This window comes from Aquarana catesbeiana, linkage group LG05 (genome assembly GCF_042186555.1).
Source record: "Aquarana catesbeiana isolate 2022-GZ linkage group LG05, ASM4218655v1, whole genome shotgun sequence".
Classification (NCBI taxonomy): Eukaryota; Metazoa; Chordata; class Amphibia; order Anura; family Ranidae; genus Aquarana; species Aquarana catesbeiana.
In genome coordinates, this window is record NC_133328.1 from 103565928 (window position 1) to 103585743 (window position 19816).

The window sequence follows — 19816 nt, forward strand, 5'->3', positions numbered from 1 at the left end:
TCGTCTCCACCACTATCTGGACGACCTTCTTCTCCTAGCTCAAGACAAAGATCAAATGTTAGAGCACAGAAGCCTAGTCATATCCACCCTTCAAGAATTTGGGTGGCTCCTGAATCTGGAGAAGAGCCATCTAGAGCCAACACAATCACTTGTGTTTCTAGGGGCTCACTTCAATATGGTGGAAGGCACGATCTCCCTTCCAGAAGATAACATTGGAGTAATTTTGAGACAGAATCTGCTCAACCCTCGCTGCATCTCATCTCTCCGCTCTCCAATGTTTGAAAGTGATCGGCACGATGACAGCCAGTATTCCCATGGTGAAGTGGGTGCAATGGCACACATGGCCCTTCCAAAAAGGGTTCCTACATCAATGGAATTCTTCCAGCAAAAACATATTCCTTACTCCAACTATGGTCCCTGCTTCAGGAGGTGGAGCCGATAATGAGCTGGGCTCAGAAGAACTTGTCCAACATCTCTGCGGCATACATTCAGCGGATTCAGAATGTACAGGTGGACTTCCTCTCTCGTGCTGAAACGAGTAGTCTCTCCACATAGGGGTGTTCGAATGGCTGCTGACCCTGGGAGTGTCTCCAGAGGTAGACCTGTTTGCTTCCCCATGCAATTACAAGATAACCAAATACTATTTGAGGTTCCGAGACCCTCAGGCATTTGGGATAGATGCTCTCATGGACCAGTGGAGGTTTCAGAGAGCCTATGCCTTCCCTCCAGTACCGGAAATACTTCAATTTCTCCAGAGGCTCAGAACAGAGAAGAAGGAGATCATAGCGGTGATTCCTTTTTGGCCCAACAGGCCTTGGTTCCCTCTGTTAACACTCCTTAGTTATCAAGACCCAGTTTCCCTCTACCTCTCAGGCTGGATCTACTATCTCAAGGCACAACTCTACACCCTTGTCCATCCTACCTACACCTCAGGGTTTGGTTTTTGAGAGGGGAAAGCTCGAAGCCTTAGGGTGCCCGGAAGAAGCCATTCTGACCCTTCTAAATGCCAGAAGAAAAAGCACCAATAGAGTATATGACCAAGTATGGTCCAGGTTCACTGATCACGTCTTCCAGACCGAATCCTTGTAATTCGCCAGCAGTCCAAGACATCCTTAAGCTTTCTCCAATCAGGGTTTGACCTGTCTCTGGCAGTAAGCTCTCTACGGGTGCAAGTATCTGCCATCTCGGCCTTCACAGGGGTCCCATGGGCAAATCATCCCCTTGTCCGGCAGTTCTTCAAGGGTGCTATCAGGCTTAGGCCTCAGAGGAAGCCAAGGTTTCCCAAATGGGATCTCCCTCTTGTTCTGGATTTCCTCTCCAATCTCGGATCAGATCCTGACAAACCTCTTTCAGCAAAAGATCTCACACTCAAGACTACTTTCCTGGTAGCTGTGACTTCAGCCAAAAGGGTCTCTAAAATTAGTAATCTAGGTTCGGAGGAGCCTTCTAACTTTTTTCCCTGATAGAGCAGTGTTGATTCCCATGCTAAGGTCAAACCCTAAAGTGACCTCAGTCTTCCATGAAAATCAAGGGATTGTGCTTCCCACTTTGAGGTCATCAGAAGGTCAGTCTGTCCATCCTCTTAATGTGGGCCACACTCTGAAGCAGTACTTGGAGGTTACAGTTCCTTTCAGACAACTGGAGTTTCTTTTTATCCTGCTTCATGGTAAAAACAAAGGGATGCGGGCTTCGGTTAGAACCATCTCTGCTTGGATTGTACAAACCATTCAAAGGGCTTACAGAGCAAAGGGCTTGGCTCCTCCCGAGGCAGTGACAGCTCATTTGACTCGCAGTATCTCGACCTCTTGGGGAGCTTTTCGGCATGTCGCTCCTGATGTCATCTGTAGAGCGGCCTCCTGGTCTTCTATTAACACATTTGTTTCTCACTACTGTGTTGAACCAGCTGCCTTGTCATCTATTAGTTTTGGTTTAAAAGTGTTGCCAGTTGACAATGTTAAATAAAATGTTGGTTTCTTTGCTCAAAATTTTGCCCACCCGGGTGTGTATGGCGAGTTATTTCCCACACGTTGCTGCCATGGAGTCTGTCAGGAAAATGGAAAATTTCCTATCAAATACTTACCGTAATTTTCCTTTCCTGATAGACTCCATGGCAGCAGGAGTTCCCTCCCAAATGTCTGGAGTAGGCTAGTTATGGAACATGGATAGCAGCCTAGAGCAAAGATTTATGGGAGAGGTGTCCTATAGGGTAGTTATGAAGGTGGGGCTAACCCACACATTGCTGCCATGGAGTCTATCAGGAAAGGAAAATTACGGTAAGTATTTGATAGGAAATTTTCAGTTTTCTCTCCAGGAGGCAGAAGGAGCACGGACCAGTCATCGGTATGCCGCACTGCTCCCGCTGCTGCCGCTATAACACGGCGGTTCTCCGCCCATCAGCCCTCCTTCTCTCTTCCACCCCAGCCCCCCCCACATGTGATCCGGTCGGATCAGAAACCCGCTCGCGTGGACAAACAATCTTTTTTGAAAAGAGTGGGGGGGGGGGCGCAGTGGGAAGTCAGAGAAAGGGGGCGGGGCCTTAGTGTGGTGTTGACGTCCCTCAGACGTTCACAACGCGTTGCTGTGTAAGCTATGAAGTGCACCTTTTTTCAGATGCATTCAGCTGACGGAGGGACAAAGAGCAGACGGGGGCATGTAAGTGTTGGTGACACAGGCATTCCCAGGGCACGTTTACTTAGCATCGGGCTGAGCAATAATAGCAGCGGCAATTGCTGGACTATTTGCTCAGCAGTGGGTGCATTTTTTTGGTAGTACCTCTGCATTTGTGCTTAGCACTATGGTCAGAGGGGGAGCTACAAATAACACAAAAAACAGGGGCACTAAGGGGTCACCCTCAGGCTCTAAGGACCCTCCCCCTGCAACACCATCCCCTCCTGAGAGGCCTAGGGAGGCTTGTCAGAGTGAGCCATCAGGGTCATCAGGGGTTTCAATTGCTTCTGACAGTTCAGCCCCTGTCTATATTATTGAGGAGGTTTTTTCCTCAGCCATGATTGGATTATAGGAAAGGTTAGCGGCTTTAATCGCATCTTCACAGAGTGGAAGAAAGCGCATTAGGTCCCCTTCTACTATCCAGGATCGTCAAACAGAGGAACAGTGGGAGAGGGAAGATGAATCCCCCTCAGGGGACCGTGAAGAGACTGATGACTCCTCTACTGAGAGATCAAGTGGGAAAGGATCTTCTTCAGCTTCACTAACTGAGAAATTGCTGGTGCATTTTCTTACTGAAATGGTCCACTCCACATTTAAGCTACCCTTAACTGAGTCGGTTGAAATTTTCAACACTTTATTCTATGGAGGAAAAATTTACTAAGATGTGGAGTATACCAGCAATTGACGCTATATCCTCTGTGAATAAAGGTTTGACTTGTCCGGTTGACAATGCACAAATGCTTAGGGATCCGACTGATAAAAAATTGGAATTCCTGTTAAAAAACATTTTCTCTTTGGCAGGTTCAGTGGCTCAACCTGCAGTGGCGGCAATTGGGGTATGTCAATCCTTGAGAGACCATCTGAAACAGGTGCTCAAGGTTTTCCCTGAACAGCAGGCCCAGGATTTAGCCGAGCTGCCAGCGGCTTTATTTTTTGCAAGTGACGCAATCAGAGATTCTATTCTTCAAACCTCTCACCTTACACTTGGGTTGGTGCATATGCGTAGAAACTTATAGATGAAAAATTGGTCAGCCGAAGCGCCATGCAAAAAGCTCCTGGCTGGTTTTCCTTTCCGCGGTGAAAAGCTGTTTGGGGATGATTTGGACAAATATATCCAAAATATATCAAGTGGGAAAAGTACCCTTTTGCCAATTAAAAAAGGAGTAAACGTTCCTCATTTAAACGGGCTCTTTCTCCAGTGCCAGGGGCATCAGTCTCCAGGCAGTCGCAACAGCCTCCACCGTCAGGTTCAAGGGGTAAACCTCAGGGTCAACCCCAAGGACAAAAGAAGTCCTGGGGGAGAAAACCTACAAGACAGAATGCTAAAGCCTCTTTATGAAGGGTCGCCCCTGCTCGCTCGAGTGGGGGGAAGACTTCTGCAGTTCTCAAGGGTCTGGCAGGAGGAGTTTCGAGACAACTGGGGAGGTCCCCACAATAGCTCTAGGTTACAAACTAGAGTTCTGAGAATTCCCGTCTCCTCATTTCCTCAGGTCAAATGTCCCCAAAAATCCATAGAAAAAGAAGTCTCCCTTTCAAGCGTTAGACCGACTTTTGTTGCAAAAAGTGATCATGGTGGTCCCCATGGAAGAGCAGGGGTTGGGGTTTTATTCAAACCTTTTCACTGTGCCAAAACCAAATGGGGATGTCAGCTCCATTCTAGATCTAAAAGATCTAAACTGGTTACTGAAGATCCGCTCTTTTCGCATGGAATCAATCCGATCAGTAGTCTCCATCCTACAAGGAGGATAACTTCTGGCGTCAATCGACATCAAGGATGCATACCTGCATGTGTCTATTTTCCCCGCTCATCAGAAATATCTGCATTTCAAAGTGGAAAAACTTCATTTTCAGTTTGTAGCCTTGCCTTTCGGTCTAGCTACTGCACCTCGGGTGTTTACAAAACTTCTGGCCCTTCCTCTGGCCAGATTAAGGACTCAAGGTATAACAATTATAGCATGCCTAGATGACCTGCACTTGACAGACCGGTCGGTAGCCCGCTTAGACCAAAGTATGGTCACCACAGTCAACTACCCGGAATACCTAGGTTGGGTCCTCAACCTAGAGAAATCTTCTCTAAAGCCAGTAAGAAGACTAGAGTACTTGGGTCTGGTTATAGATACAGCCCAGAAGAGGGTGTTTTTAACCCAGGCAAAGATCAGCGCCATAAAGGAGCTGGTTCAAGTGGCCAGGGCGAAGAAGGGTCATTCTATTCACCTTTGCATGAGGTTGTTGGGAAAGATGGTGGCTTCATTCAAAGTGGTTCCCTATGCTCAGTTTCATTTGAGACTGCTGCAAAACAGTATCCTGTCTGCCTGGAACAAGAAGGTCCAAGCGCTAGATTTTCCAATGCGTCTGTCGCCAAAAGCGTGCCAGAGCCTCAGTTGGTGGAGGATATCTGAGAATCTGCAAAAGGGGAAATCCTTCTTACCAGTTACCTGGAAGGTGGTAACAACAGATGCCAGCCTTTCGGCTTGGGAAGCAGTCCTGGAAGAAGCGACCGTCCAAGGTAAATGGTCCAGAACAGAAAGGACCTTGCCCATCAACATTCTAGAGTTTCGGGCAGCGCACCTAGCCCTAAAGGCCTGGACATTCAGGCTGTGGAATTGTCCTGTCAGGATTCAATCCGACAATGCCACAGCAGTGGCTTATATCAATCACCAAGGGGGCACCAGAAGTCATGCAGCCCAGGGAGAGGTAAACCATATCCTAATCTGGGCAGAAAAGCATGTGCCGTGCATATCGGCAACCTTCATTCCAGGGGTAGAGAATTGTCATGCGGACTACTTAAGTCGCCAGCAGTTGTTTCTGGGGGAATGGTCACTTCACCCCGACATCTCCCTGGCTATATGCCAAAGATGGGGGATCCCGGACATAGATCTGTTTGCGTCCAGGTTCAACAACAAAGTCGACAACTTTGTGTCAAGAACAAGGGATCGGAACAGATGCGTTGGTGACCCCGTGGGATCAGTTCTCACTGATTTATGCATTCCCTCCTATTCTGCTGCTATCACGACTTCTTTGCAGGATCAAGCAGGAAAGGAAGTGGGTGATTCTTGTGGCCGCAGCGTGGCCTAGAAGATCTTGTTATGCAGAGATCGTAAACATGCCGGTAGGGGCCTCATGGACCCTACCACCACGTCCAGACCTGCTATCACAGAGTCCAGCCTTCCATCCTACCTTACAAACGCTAAATTTAATGGTTTGGCTATAGAAACCCACATTTTGAAGAATCGTGGGCTTTCAGGCTCAGTGATATCTACCTTGATTAATGCAAGAAAGCCAGCTTCCAGAGTCATTTATTATAGAGTCTGTAAGGCATATATTTCCTGGTGTGAATCCAGGGGTTGGCATCCCAGAAAGTATGTCATAGTTAGAATCCTTGCCATTCTGCAAATGGGGTTAGAGATGAAGCTGGCCTTGAGTACTATCAAAGGCCATGTCTCGGCCTTATCGGTATTGTTTCAACGACCACTTGCTTTGCATTCTTTGGTCCATAGCTTTATACAGGGGGTAACGTGGCTTAATCCACTGGTTAGGTCACCCCTGAACCCCTGGGACTTGAATTTAGTTCTGTTGGCATTACAGAAACAGCCTTTTGAGCCGATACGACATTCCCTTGGTCTTTTTGACAAGGAAGCTAGTTTTTCTGGTAGCCATATCTTCTGCAAGAAGGGTATCAGAATTGGCTACTCTTTCTTGTAAAGAGCCATATTTAATTATTCATAAGGAGTAGTATTGCGTCCTCATCCTAGCTTTCTGCCGAAGGTGGTTTCAGGTTTTCATCTAAACCAGGATATTGTTCTACCTTCATTTTTTCCAGAACCCTGTTCTATTGAAGAAAAGTCACTACATTCTCTGGATGTAGTGAGAACATTCAAAATCTATTTGGAGACAACTGCTCAGATTTGGAAAACGGATGTTTTGTTTGTGTTGCCTGAAGGTCCTAAAAAAGGACAGGCAGCGTCAAAATCTACTATTGCTACTATTCTACTATTGAAATCTACTATTGCTAAGTAGATTCGGCAAGTAACTATTCAAGTTTATGGTTTGAAGAGGAAAGTTCTACCTTTTCCAATCAAAGTGCACTCCAACAGGGCTGTTAGTGCTTCAGTGCATCACCAAGCCTCCATGGCTCAAATCTGCAAGGCCGCAACTTGGTCTTCAGTCCATACATTCACCAGATTCTATCAGGTGGATGTAAGAAGGCATGAGTATATCGCCTTTGGGCGCAGTGTGCTGCAGACAGCAGTATAGGTCCTCAGGTCTGATTGCACCCTACTTTTGTTTGCGTCTCCCTCCCCTCAGATAGCATTGTTCTGGGACATCCCATACAGTAATTACTGTGACTCTGTGTTCCATGATGTATGATAAAGAAAATAGGATTTTTATAACAGCTTACCTGTAAAATCCTTTTCTTGGAGTACATCACTGGACACAGAGGTCCCTCCCCTCTTTCTGGTTACACATGTATTGCTTTGCTACAAAACTGAGGTACTCCCGGTAAGGGGAGGGGTTATATAGGGAGTTAAACTTCCTGTCTAGGGTGTTCCAGTGTCCATCACCTAAAGGTGCCTACATAACCCATACAGTAATTACTGTATTTATCGGCGTATAACACACACCCCAAGTTTAGGAGGGAATTTTAAGGAAAAAAAACTTACATTTAAATGCCCATCAATGCAGCATTGCACATCGTCCATCTGGATGCTTGTCCAGTGTCATTTGCAGCCTTGCAGTCATTTGCAGCCTTGCAGCCTTGGTGTCATTTGCAGCCTTATCAGTGTCCATTTGCAGCCTTGCAGCTTTGTCAGTGCTCATCTGCAACTTTGTCTGTGTCCATTTGCAGCCTTGCCCAGGCTGCAGTTAAACTGCAGTGACTTGTCAGTGTCACTGCAGTTTGAAAATGGCGCCGCCAGCGCCGAGATACATAGTCGTGACTTGCAATGGCTCTTGGCCACTTTCGGCTCCATTTGTAGTCCCGCCCGGGATGGGCGTGACTGTGAGCAGAGCGAGCGCTGCCCATATACAGATAGCTGAGTGTACCTGGCTAGGTTCGGCTAGCTCCACTCACAGTCACGCCCAGTCCCGCCCTATGATGGACACAGGGACTGGGTGTGACACTCGGCTATCTGTATATGGGCTAGCCGAACCTAGCCGAGCCCATCCCGGGCGGGACTACGAGTGTGGCCGAAAGTGTCCGAGAGCCGCCGCAAGTCATGGCTATGTATCTCGGCGCCGGCGCCGCCATTTTCAAACTCGGCTATCTATGTATATCAGCAAGCCGGCGATCGCTCCGCTCACAGTCAGCGGGGGATCACAGGGGATCTGTGTATAACACGCACCCACGATTTTCCCCTGAGTTTAAGGGGAAAAAAGTGCGTGTTATACGCCGATAAATACGGTACTGTGGCTCTGTGTCCCGTGATGTACTCCAAGAAAAGGATTTTACAGGTAAGCTGTTATAAAATTCCTATTTTTTACTAGTAATGGTGGTGATCAGCGAATTTTAGTGGGACTGCGACATTGCCGTGGACAAGTGGAAGTGGTTAAAGTAATGCAGTGTTGTATCGCAAAATGTGGCCTGGTCATGAAGGCTGTTCTGGAGGTTAATTTGTGGAAACGGTCAGAAATGAGAATTCTTCTCTTACTTCCCACTGTGTCCCCAGGACAGGAAGTAAAAGGGAAATCTCCTTGGCAGCATACAACAAAAAGAAAAAAAAAGGATAGACATTTAACCCTTCCCTCCCTCTCTGTCTAAAAACAAAAAAAAAGCAAAGTTCTGTATGGTAAGATTTCTCCTCTGTCCTGTGGACCACTATCACAGAGACAGAAAGTAAAGGTAAATACAAGATGTAAAGGTTGTCATTGGAACTGTAATAAAGGTGAAATCTTCCAATGGGGGCACCTGCTCTGGTGACATATGTCATAAAGGATTTACCCCTGCTTTAGAGAGATTTCCTTTCTAAATTACTGTATTGGTATGGGACAGGAAATTCGTTTTGCACTCCTGTGACCCGTTTTCAGCGGAGAGTGGTCTGAAGTCCGCTCTCTGATGACGTCACTGCCATCAGTCGAGGCAAAGCGTCATCCTGACTTCCAAGTCTGGATCTGCCAGCTGCCTTGATTGATGGCATTCTCAGCGAGCTGCTGAGACGGCCGCTCCCTGCCCTTCCACAGCTCAGTGCTCCAATGAACGTGGACAAGCAGACCAGGAGCGATGCTGACTGACAGTCAGCATCGTTCTGCTCAGGGAGGAGTGGGAACTGAGCCATCGGCGGTGTTTGGTGGCTCGGTTCTCAGTGCAGAGACGCTGGGGGACAGCTGCAGCATCAGTCTGATGCTCCATCCAGTAGGATTAGCAAAGAAAAAACTCATACTTCTCTTTTAAAAGCTCCCTTGCTTTAAAAAAAAAAAGTCCTGAGACTGCTGCTGGGTGCTGTCATCTTGAATGTGATGTCAGTAGCCCCAGTAGACTCAGATCTGTCACTCAAGTGACACATTATAGTACTGTAATCCCCTTTTCTTTTCCCCATCAGCCACATAAAAGTTTATTTAGAGAGATAAGTGGTTGGATGGAGAAGATGGGCCAGCAAGGACTGTTGACTCCTCTGGAGTAGTAAAATGTTCTAGCAAGTTAAAAAATGCCCTGCAAGTGGATACAAAATCAATTATGGAAAGGAAAAACACTGCAAGTAAGCATTTATACTTTTTTGTGGTTGTACCTGCATTTTTTTCAGTTGGTGGCAGGGTCTCTTTAAAATGTTGAGTCTCAGGGTCAAACCATGCCTGTTCAATACACCCAGACTAATGTATGTAGTTGCTTTTTTACGTCATGTCATTTTCTGCATAATTTTGTGCAAAACCATTAATTCCTGATACCTGTGTAAGCAATTCCTCTGAAAACTTCTTTTTATTGACTGAGGCTGCTTTTCGGAGGATTTCTTTTGCTCTTTCATGTTTTCCTTTAGTTAAAAGCCATCTGGGAGATTCTGGAAGAATCCTGCAACAGTGTAATTTTTTTTTTTTAACAGTCAAAATCAAGAGTGTAATTTTAGAAGTTGAGAAAGGTTAAACTTCATGATCCATATTTGTTTTTACAATTGGGGCAGGTGGGAAATGTCCAACAGACAGGCCTTGGCCTAAGGAAACTCCAGATAGGCCTACATGTTTTAGGAGGTGGCAGGCTGCCCAGAATTATATGATCTAATCACATGTCTTTCTCAAGTAAGCAGCCAACCCTTAATCTACTTAAAACGCTGTTTTAAAAAAAATGTAGATCTCCCCCATGTGGGGTTTTCTAGGCAGCAAAAGGGTAATAACATAATAACGTAGTATTTAGAATTGTATAGACTTTATTAATGGCAAGATCTCAGAAAATGACAGTAATAGTTAAAATATGGGCTGTGGTACAGGAGATATAGTGGCAACAACACAAGTGAAACTGATAACAACACTATATCATATTCAAGCGCTATATTAAAATGATATATGAATCTTGACGCGTTTCGACCCCACTGGGTCTTCTTCAGAGGATTTTGGTGCTGTAAAGGAATTTACATATATAGGGATTCATAAATATGACCACAAAAAAGAAAATATAATAATAAATCAAATTATAATAATGGTCAACATTTTTCATTATAGTTACCAATCACATTATGTTGAGCCATTTCTCCCCGGCCAGCCGGCCCACCAACAGGGGAAGCCAGTCGTCAGTGCGTGACTTGCGAGGAGTCACAGGGTCCCAAATGCCAGGGAGGGGCGTGAGGGCGAACAAACAGCACCTGCAGACGGATCATCAAGCAACGGTACTATCAGTGCATATAGTTTGGCACGGATAGGGGTATATAATTCCAATGGTTGAATTGGAAATAATGTATCTATTTATTGATTTAACTGTAGTCTATGTTTCTAAAACCAACGGCATGTAAATATTCCCATACTTATATATAGAAAAAGTGACAAGAGTAAATAAGTGTGGATATCAATTTATTAAAGGCTGAATAATGGGGGTGAATTGACGCAGAAAAAATAGTGTCGATGAAATATGGATGGGGATAAGGAAATGAAGATATGAAATTAAGGAAAAGGAGAATTAAAGAGAAGGGAAAGAAAGGGGAAGAAGGGGAAAGGCAGACAGGTGAGGAACGGAGGGGAGGGACAAGGGGACAAACAAAAAAAAAAATTAAAGGAGAAAAATGAAAGGAAAAGAGGGGACGGGAAGAAGGGGTAGGAGAAAGGAGAAAAGAAGAAAGGGAGAGAAGAGAAAAAAAGGGCCTTAAAGGTGGACCAGAAGAAAAGATGCTGAAAGAATGAACATAAATTGAATGAATTGGAAAAACGATAGACAATCGAATGAGTGAAAAAAGGTCCTTCCCCCACTTCCACATCCCATTTTCTCACTTTTCATGGCTTTTTCACTTATTCGATTGTCTATCGTTTTTCCAATTCATTCAATTTATGTTCATTCTTTCAGCATCTTTTCTTCGGGTCCACCTTTCAGGCCCTTTTTTTTCTCTTCTCTCCCTTTCTTCTTTTCTCCTTTCTCCTACCCCTTCTTCCCGTCCCCTTTTTTCCTTTCATTTTTCTCCTTTCATTTTTTTTTCTGTCCCCTTGTCCCTCCCCTCTATTCCTCACCTGTCTGCCATCCCCCTTCTTCCCCTTTCTTTCCCTTCTCTTTAATTCTCCTTTTCCTTCATTTCATATCTTTATTTCCTTTTCCCCTATCCATATTTCATCGACACTATTTTTTCTGTGTCAATTCACTACCATTATTCAGCCTTGAATACATTGATATCCACACTTATTTACTCTTGTCACTTTTTCTATATATAAGTATGGGAATACTTACATGCTGTTGGTTTTAGAAACATAGACTACCATTAAATCAATAGATACATTATTTCCATTTCAACCATTGGAATTATATACTCCTATCCGTGCCAAACTATATGCACTGATAGTACGGTTGCTTGATGATCCGTCTGCAGGTGCTGTTTGTTCGCCCTCACGCCTCTCCCTGGCATTTGGGACCCTGTAACTCCTCGCAAGTCACGCACTGATCACTGGCTTCCCCTGTTGGTGGGCCGGCTGGCTGGGGACCCCTGTTGGGATCCAGTGAGGCAGGTTTTTAGAAGGATTCAGGCTTAGGAGAAATCGCTCAACATAGTGTGATTGGTAATATTACTGAAAAATGTTCACCATTATTATAATTTGATTTATTATTATATTTGATTTTTTGTCGTCATATTTATGAATCCCTATGTATGTAAATTCCTTTACAGCGCCAAAATCCTCTGAAGAAGACCCGGTGGGGTCGAAACATATCAGGATTCATATATCATTCTAATATAGTGTCAAAAGGGGGTTGGAAGCCTGATCCCCGGTCAGGCGACCAAAAAATGGAGCATATTGGACTATTACGGTACAGTAATTAAGGGTAACCATAAGAGCAAGTGGCAACAATAATAAAATTGTAATTCATTTATTGATGCAATGAACAGAACATGATAATACAAAAACACTTAATAAAAATACAGGCATATCAACAATGGATTCAATAGTATACAGTACAACACAAAATCTCAGATATCATATTCCTCGACTAGTTTCGCGGACACAATCCGCTTCATCAGGAGGGAATCTGAAGATAAGTTTTTTCTGACTAAACAGTCTGAACCTGACAATTAAAAAAATACGAGGTTTACAAACATACATGATCAGATAATTTAAGTTCCAGCATCAAAACATACACATAGATAATGGAGATAGGGGGCGGAGGGAAGAGAACGAATCTGCTTACCCAGGTCCCAGCAGACCCCAAGCGCAAGGCCCCAACACCAACAAATGATCTCCCACGGCAACCTGGGGGAGCTAACGAATTAACGGAATAATAAGGATAAAATGTATATTAGAATTGAGGTACCCTAAATTGCCACATACAGGAAGAAGTGAAACATAAATTGGTGAGTATGGAGAAAGGTGATGACAAGGGGGGGAAGGTGGGTGAATGTTGTGGAAATTGCCAAAAATTAAAGTCGCATTATGTAGAGAGTGAAAGATTACAATAGGTGACCAACCAAATAAGAGGAGGTGATAATGAAAAGGACATAGAGGTGTTGTATGATATAAGTGAAAGGTGAAAGGTGGAGAAGGGGATAGGTGAGTGGGGAAGAGGGGTAGTGTTTCCCTCCCAATCCCTCACTACCCCTCTTCCCCACTCCCCTATCCCCTTCTCCACCCCCATTCCCCTTCCCTTCCCCAGCCCCATCTCCTCACTTGTGCACTCTTTCACTTATATCATACAACACCTCTATGTCCTTTTCATTATCACCTCCTCTTATTTGGTTGGTCACCTATTGTAATCTTTCACTCTCTACATAATGCGACTTTAATTTTTGGCAATTTCCACAACATTCACCCACCTTCCCCCCCCTTGTCATCACCTTTCTCCATACTCACCAATTTATGTTTCACTTCTTCCTGTATGTGGCAATTTAGGGTACCTCAATTCTAATATACATTTTATCCTTATTATTCCGTTAATTCATTAGCTCCCCCAGGTTGCCGTGGGAGATCATTTGTTGGTGTTGGGGCCTTGCGCTTGGGGGTCTGCTGGGACCTGGGTAAGCAGATTCGTTCTCTTCCCTCCCCCCTATCTCCATTATCTATGTGTATGTTTTGATGCTGGAACTTAAATTATCTGATCATGTATGTTTGTAAACCTCGTATTTTTTTAATTGTCAGGTTCAGACTGTTTAGTCAGAAAAAACTTATCTTCAGATTCCCTCCTGATGAAGCGGATTGTGTCCGCGAAACTAGTCGAGGAATATGATATCTGAGATTTTGTGTTGTACTGTATACTATTGAATCCATTGGTGATATGCCTGTATTTTTATTAAGTGTTTTTGTATTATCATGTTCTGTTCATTGCATCAATAAATGAATTACAATTTTATTATTGTTGCCACTTGCTCTTATGGTTACCCTTAATTACTGTACCGTAATAGTCCAATATGCTCCATTTTTTGGTCGCCTGACCGGGGATCAGGCTTCCAACCCCCTTTTGATATTGATTTCTGGATGATGGTACATATGCACTTCTGCTACCTTTATATTTTACTGTAGAGAGGCCACTTCTCTATTCTAATATAGTGCTTGAATATGATATAGTGTTGTTATCAGTTTCACTTGTGTTGTTGCCACTATATCTCCTGTACCACAGCCCATATTTTAACTATTACTGTCATTTTCTGAGATCTTGCCATTAATAAAATTTATAAAATTGTAAACACTACATTATTATGTTGTTACCCTTTTGCTGCCTAGAAAACCCCACATGGGGGATATCTCCATTTTTTTGATAATTACTCAGGGTGTGCAGCATTCCGTTCTTTTCTTAACTAGTGTCCCTTTTCCTTTGGAAAACACTGTTTTATTTCTGTCTTGCTGTTGGAGATTTTACCTCACTTCTTCTCTCAGCAACCAACCTTGATCAGCAGGACAGGAACTGAAGAGAAATCTCTCTATTGTAGCCACAGAAAGCATTGAAAACCTGACAGAGGTTCTAACCCTTCCACACTCTATTCAAAAATACAGTAAAAATTGGCTTAACATAAGTTGTAATGTGATTTATGCAGTATACTATGTTGGTAGGTAAGATTAATATATTAATTATTCCTTCTATTCATTATGACGATAATGCCGTTTTCATTATTTCATGTACCTTACTCACCAGATGTAGAAAAATAAAAGGGCAGTTGGGGCTGAGCAAACTATCTGCAACAACCTCCAGTTCCTGATGCCATAGCAGACTCCTGCCAAAACCATTTGTCCAACTGCAAAACAAACATGGCCACTGATGGTGGCATAGGCGCGCTGAGACGATCCCACCCACTCAGCAACTGAAATGAAAAATATTTAATGATAAAGTCGAAACACATTTTCTGTTTGCCTTAACAATATAGTACACAATTGTAAGAATGGCCAGAGCAAAAAATAAATATATTTGGTGTTCACAATGTATATTTCTGTTTTCTTTTGGATGAACATCATTAAAAATAAGTGTATCACTCGTCATACTGCAGTCTCCTAAGTGATGTAAAAAACACTAGCAGTTGTAGCAAACTGTTTTTATTTTATAAGAGAACTGCGTAGGGTAACCACTCCATACCACTACACAGAAGGGCCCCAATCAAACAGTGCAATTCCTTTTTTGTTGTTTTAAGGCCTCATGTACACTGCTGCTGGTAAACGGACGTTTAGGGGCAGTTGGGAATTTTTTTCAACTGCTCCTGAACTCTCTTCTATGTTATCTTATCAGTACATGTACACAGGGTCATTTATAGTCGTTTATAGGCAGTTGAGTTTAGAGGCTTTTTTTGGAACGCAAAAAATGGATTCAGACGTCGAGTTTAGAGGCATTTCAAACATCAAACGCTTATAAACGCGTTTAGCCGCGTTTCATTTCCAGGTGTTTTTCATTTTTGACTATTTTGAAAAAAAAAAAATATATTTATATTTTTTGTGAATGCTTCTAAATGCAAACATGGCAAGACGCGGCTAAACACGGCATGTAAACGTGGCAAAAAGGACATTTTAAACGTGGGTTAATATCTGTCAAGTTAAATCGTTCAGGAGAGGTTGTAAAAACCTCCCGTGTACATGAAGCCTCAAATAAACATATATTAGAAGGCAAATAAATTGACTATGAAGTAACAAGTCTCACGCCTATTACCTAACACAAGATTGTTGATCAGGACCCCCGACATGGCCATTCCCACAACGCACCGCAGGGCTGTATAGAGGTAAAAATCTGACACAAATGCTGCTCCAACACCAAACGCCATCATCAATACCATTGAGATTAATGTGACCGGAAGTCTCCCAATCCTTAAAAACAAAGCATTACTTATTCCAAAAATATTGACTTTAAAAGCTTTTTTTTTTCATCTAGAAAACTATTAGAGGCATTCTGGAAATAAGGCCAGTTTTGGAGCTGAAACTCCAAAACCATTATGAACTCCCAAAACAGAGAATTGGAAACCATAGTAATATATTTCATATGCAGGGCCAAATTTACCTTTAGGCACAGCAAGCCTTCGCCTATGAGGCAAAGAGGCAGCTTTTTCCTTTAAACCTTCTTCACGCAGGCGTATTTAAGCACACATTTGTGCAAAGGGCCATGTTTGCTTGCACAGGAGTTATCAGGGCCGGTGCTTGACTATTTCGCACCCTAGGCAAGAGGGGGTTGCGAGGTGTTGTTAGTTTTGCCTAGGGCCGCGTGAGTGACTACAACAGGATCAGAGAGCAGACTCACCGGGACAGCAGTTACGCCCAGAGACATGGTTCCTGCCTCCTCCGCCTTCCCAGCTGTCCTCATGCCCCCCTCTTCCTCTGTCCTCAGGCCCGCCTCACAGGCTGAGCTGCTGCTGAACTCCTCTGCAGCAGCCGTGATGGATGTCCTCCATGGCTGCTGCTTTCTCTGGAGAGTCAGTCAGAGCCCAAGCCCTGTGTAGGGCCCCTCGTGTTCCCCGGCCAGGCTAATGGGTAAGTCAGCAGCCATGGTTGCACCCCCCTAGGCAGCAGTGCGCCCTAGGCGGCTGCCTAGTTCGCCTAGCTGGAGCGCCGGCCCTGGGAGTTATGTGGACAGACACAGCTGCTGCTCCCAATTTGAATGTAAGTGTATGTCCCCGAATGCAAACAGTGTAAGTTTGGGGACACACACCCGCATTATTCTTTGGGAGCAGTGACTGTGACATGGGACACCTGTGCAGGCGAACACAGCCCTTCGCACAGATGTACACTTAAGTACCCCCATGTGAACGAGGCCTTACAGTTATCAACCAAACATTTTTTGATCATTATGAGTAGAAATAAAGTAATCTTATATAAGCAGATGGGTGCTGCTCTGGGTTCCCAAGGCTGTGTACCTCCAGGCTCCAATGACTCCAGCTTTGATCATATGACGATCTGTTGTGTGTTGCACCTACAGTATTCTGTACTTCTGGAAGTTAGGGAGGGACTGTACTCCTGATGTATGTATTTCATCTGTTTTTAACTCATTGTATACACTGTGACTAAAAATGGCTCAGGGGTGGCTCTAAACCCTTATCAGAAATCAGTGGCTATGGAATAAAGCTGTGAATATGGTAGGATAATGTCATACCTCTTTAGTTCTGTTATCTATTGAAGCACAGAACCTCCCAAAAAATTGCATTGCACCAACACAACACCACAGATAAGGGCTCACACGTGATGGACAGAGCAAGGCCAAGTTGTTCTGTTCACATTAATAACTGTGCTTGTTTTAGGTCTATTTACTATTGTGATTTGGAAACAAATCTACTAAAAAGTAACTTTAAAAATAGACCATAATAAAAGAGAAGAGAAACAACCTCCCTTTCCTCCAAGCAGAGACGGGAACACCTTGCTTTAGTTTAGGGAAGCAGTCAACAAGCATGTAGGTATTGCTGGGCTTTCTTAATATAAGCCTTGGCATGTTTTGTAATCTGAGTGTCATAGATTCAGTCTGTACTAAATGTTGGTTTGTGTAATAAAGATTCAATAAAAAAAGTTAAAAATAAAAAATATCTGTTCATGTGTGGTGTGTCACTCCACATGCAGGTGAGGCACTGATGGAGTTGGGATCTTTTTCTACCATGAGCCATCATCGGGTTGCAAAATCTTCAGCAAACCGTGAAAACTTGGGGTTACATCTATTCAGGTCTATGCCCCATGTCACAGCAGAATAGTGGAGCCTTCCTAGTTATCCTGCAGTTGGCTTCTATTGCAAGACAGAGATATGTTGCGGACTAAATTTGACATAGCACGCCACTAAGTTGCCAGGATTTGCCAATATTAGCAGGAAACTTTGTATATTCTCTTTTTATTGGTATAGGTTATTCAGGTTAAACAGCCTTGTTAATTATTGCATTTTTACAAAAGTTGGTATCTCCGCCTTACATTTTCAATACATTAATCTATATTAGACATACCACCCCTCATCACATAACCTGAAAAGAAAATTTCAAAGTTTAGTAGATAATTAAATAAATCCCATAACCACCCCTGCCTCCCCCTTCTCTCTCTCTCCCTCCCCCCAACCCCCCATGCATCTACCCTTGACTCCTCCCAACACTCCACCATCATCATCATATATTCTGATGATTTTTTAAACTCTAGCCACCTCTCCCATACACTGGTTATATGTTTCCATGGAGTCCTCACTTCTATGTATTGTTTCTTCTATTGATCTCAACCAATCTATTTTTACTATCCATTCTTTCATTGAGGGGGGGTCAGGAGTTCTCCACACTCTTGGGATTAGGCTTTTGGCTGCATTCAGAAGGTGGGGTACCAAGGTATTCTTGTATTGAGCTACTGTTTTATCCGTATCATGGAACAGACATATCCAGGGCTCTTTCCAAACATGCTCTCCTGTTATTTGGTAAATGTTATCTATGATCCTTTCCCAATAAGGCTGGATCTTCACACAGTCCCACCATAGGTGTGCAAAGGTCCCCAGGGCGCCACATCCCCTCCAGCATGTTGGTGAGGTCTCTACACCATACTTCTGTACTATTTGTGGGATAACATACCATCTCACCATCAGTTTATAACACATTTCTATTGTCTTAATATCCCTAGAGGTAGAGCACGCTACCCTAAGAATCTTACACCTATGTTCCTCATCCTGCAGGTCACCTATTTCCTCTTCCCATTTCCCCAAATAGGGTGGGTATTTAGGTTCTGTTTCTTCTACCAATATTTTTTTATATTTTAGATATACTCTGGCCCAAGCACCCCGGGGAAGAGAGTAGCCTCTCCATAGGCCTTATATTACCTCTTCCCCGTAGCGGCTGGGGGAGTTGACAATGATGCTGTAAGTTTTACGCCTAAATAGCCAAGCTCTTCTCTACACCAAACGAAGGGAAATTTAGGTTGAATTGCCTGCTGTTCTTCTTTTGACGTAGTTATGTTTAGAATCTCTGACTTTGATGCATTTATTTTAAACTTTGTCATCTTCCCGTATCTACTCAGTTCCTTTATTACGATTGGTATTGTTGTCCTGGGGTTTGTGATATAAAATAGTATATCATCTGCGTATGCAGCTACCTTATATTCCTTACCACCTACTCTTACTCCTCTTATGTCAGTATTTTCCTGGATCGCAGCTAGCAGGGGTTCCAATGCCAGTACAAATAGCATTGGTGAAAGGGGTCAGCCCTGTCTTGTACTGTTAAACAGTTCCAGGGAGGGATAAATTTATTTTTAAATAAAATAAGTGTGGCGCTAGAAAAAGTGTCCTTTATTGGGCAGAGCCAAACAGAATGATGTCTGGAGGGCAATATGCACAACAAAGAATATTAATGGAAAAAAGTCCTATGAGGACTGTTGGTTGACACCAACAACACAAACAACACAAATCAATTGCACCGCAAGATAAATGAATGTGATATGAGAGTGAAACTTAAATAAAGTGTGGTGGCATATAAAGTGGACCAATATACACACCAATATATGTGCAAATAATCAACAAGGAAAATGATATAGGGAGTACCACAAATCCCAACAATAGGGAAGAGTAGTTCTATACATAAAAATTATGAAATTGTGAGGATTGTGTACATCACAAGTATATAAAATAAATTGTGTATAGAAAATATGAGGGTTGTGCACATCACAAGTATATTGCACCAAAAGTAAAAATTGTGTAGAGAGAAACAAAGACTAAATATACAAGGCTGCTAATACAGTAAAAAGTCCATCCGGAACTTATATAAATAAAGTGATGACTCAAAGTCCAAATAATACAATAAAAAGCGATCAGCAGCCACCAAACTCAGTGTGGGAGGACCAATGGATCCAAGGATGGCATCCACAAGTTGCGATCATAAGCATCTGTGTGAAAGGTGTAGGCATAAATACCCTTACCAGAAAGGATGGACTCCCAGTCAGCGACTTGGGAGTCAAACGGGCTTGTATTGGAGTAGGAAGGGTAGCTCCTGGTTCTCAGCGGTTGAAGATAATGGAGGAATGGCAATATTCACCGACTCGATCACTCTTATCTCACCAACCTGTCACTTCGAGGGTGTCAGTGGTAGGTGCTTGTTAAAGATCCAGCTTCGTAGAAAGGATGTCACTCCTC

General features: G+C 43.5%; 1 protein-coding gene across 1 annotated transcript in view; it reads right to left on the reverse strand.

The window, feature by feature from the left end:
- The window catches only part of SLC22A13 (solute carrier family 22 member 13), a 62804-nt gene that overhangs the window by 19922 nt on the left and 23066 nt on the right, over positions 1-19816 (reverse strand). Inside the window, exons 3-5 of the mRNA XM_073630019.1 lie at positions 15404-15558; positions 14402-14570; positions 9547-9667 (exon numbers count right to left, since the gene is read on the reverse strand). Of these exons, the coding sequence (XP_073486120.1) occupies positions 9547-9667; positions 14402-14570; positions 15404-15558 (445 nt within the window). The remainder of the gene's footprint in view (positions 1-9546; positions 9668-14401; positions 14571-15403; positions 15559-19816) is intronic.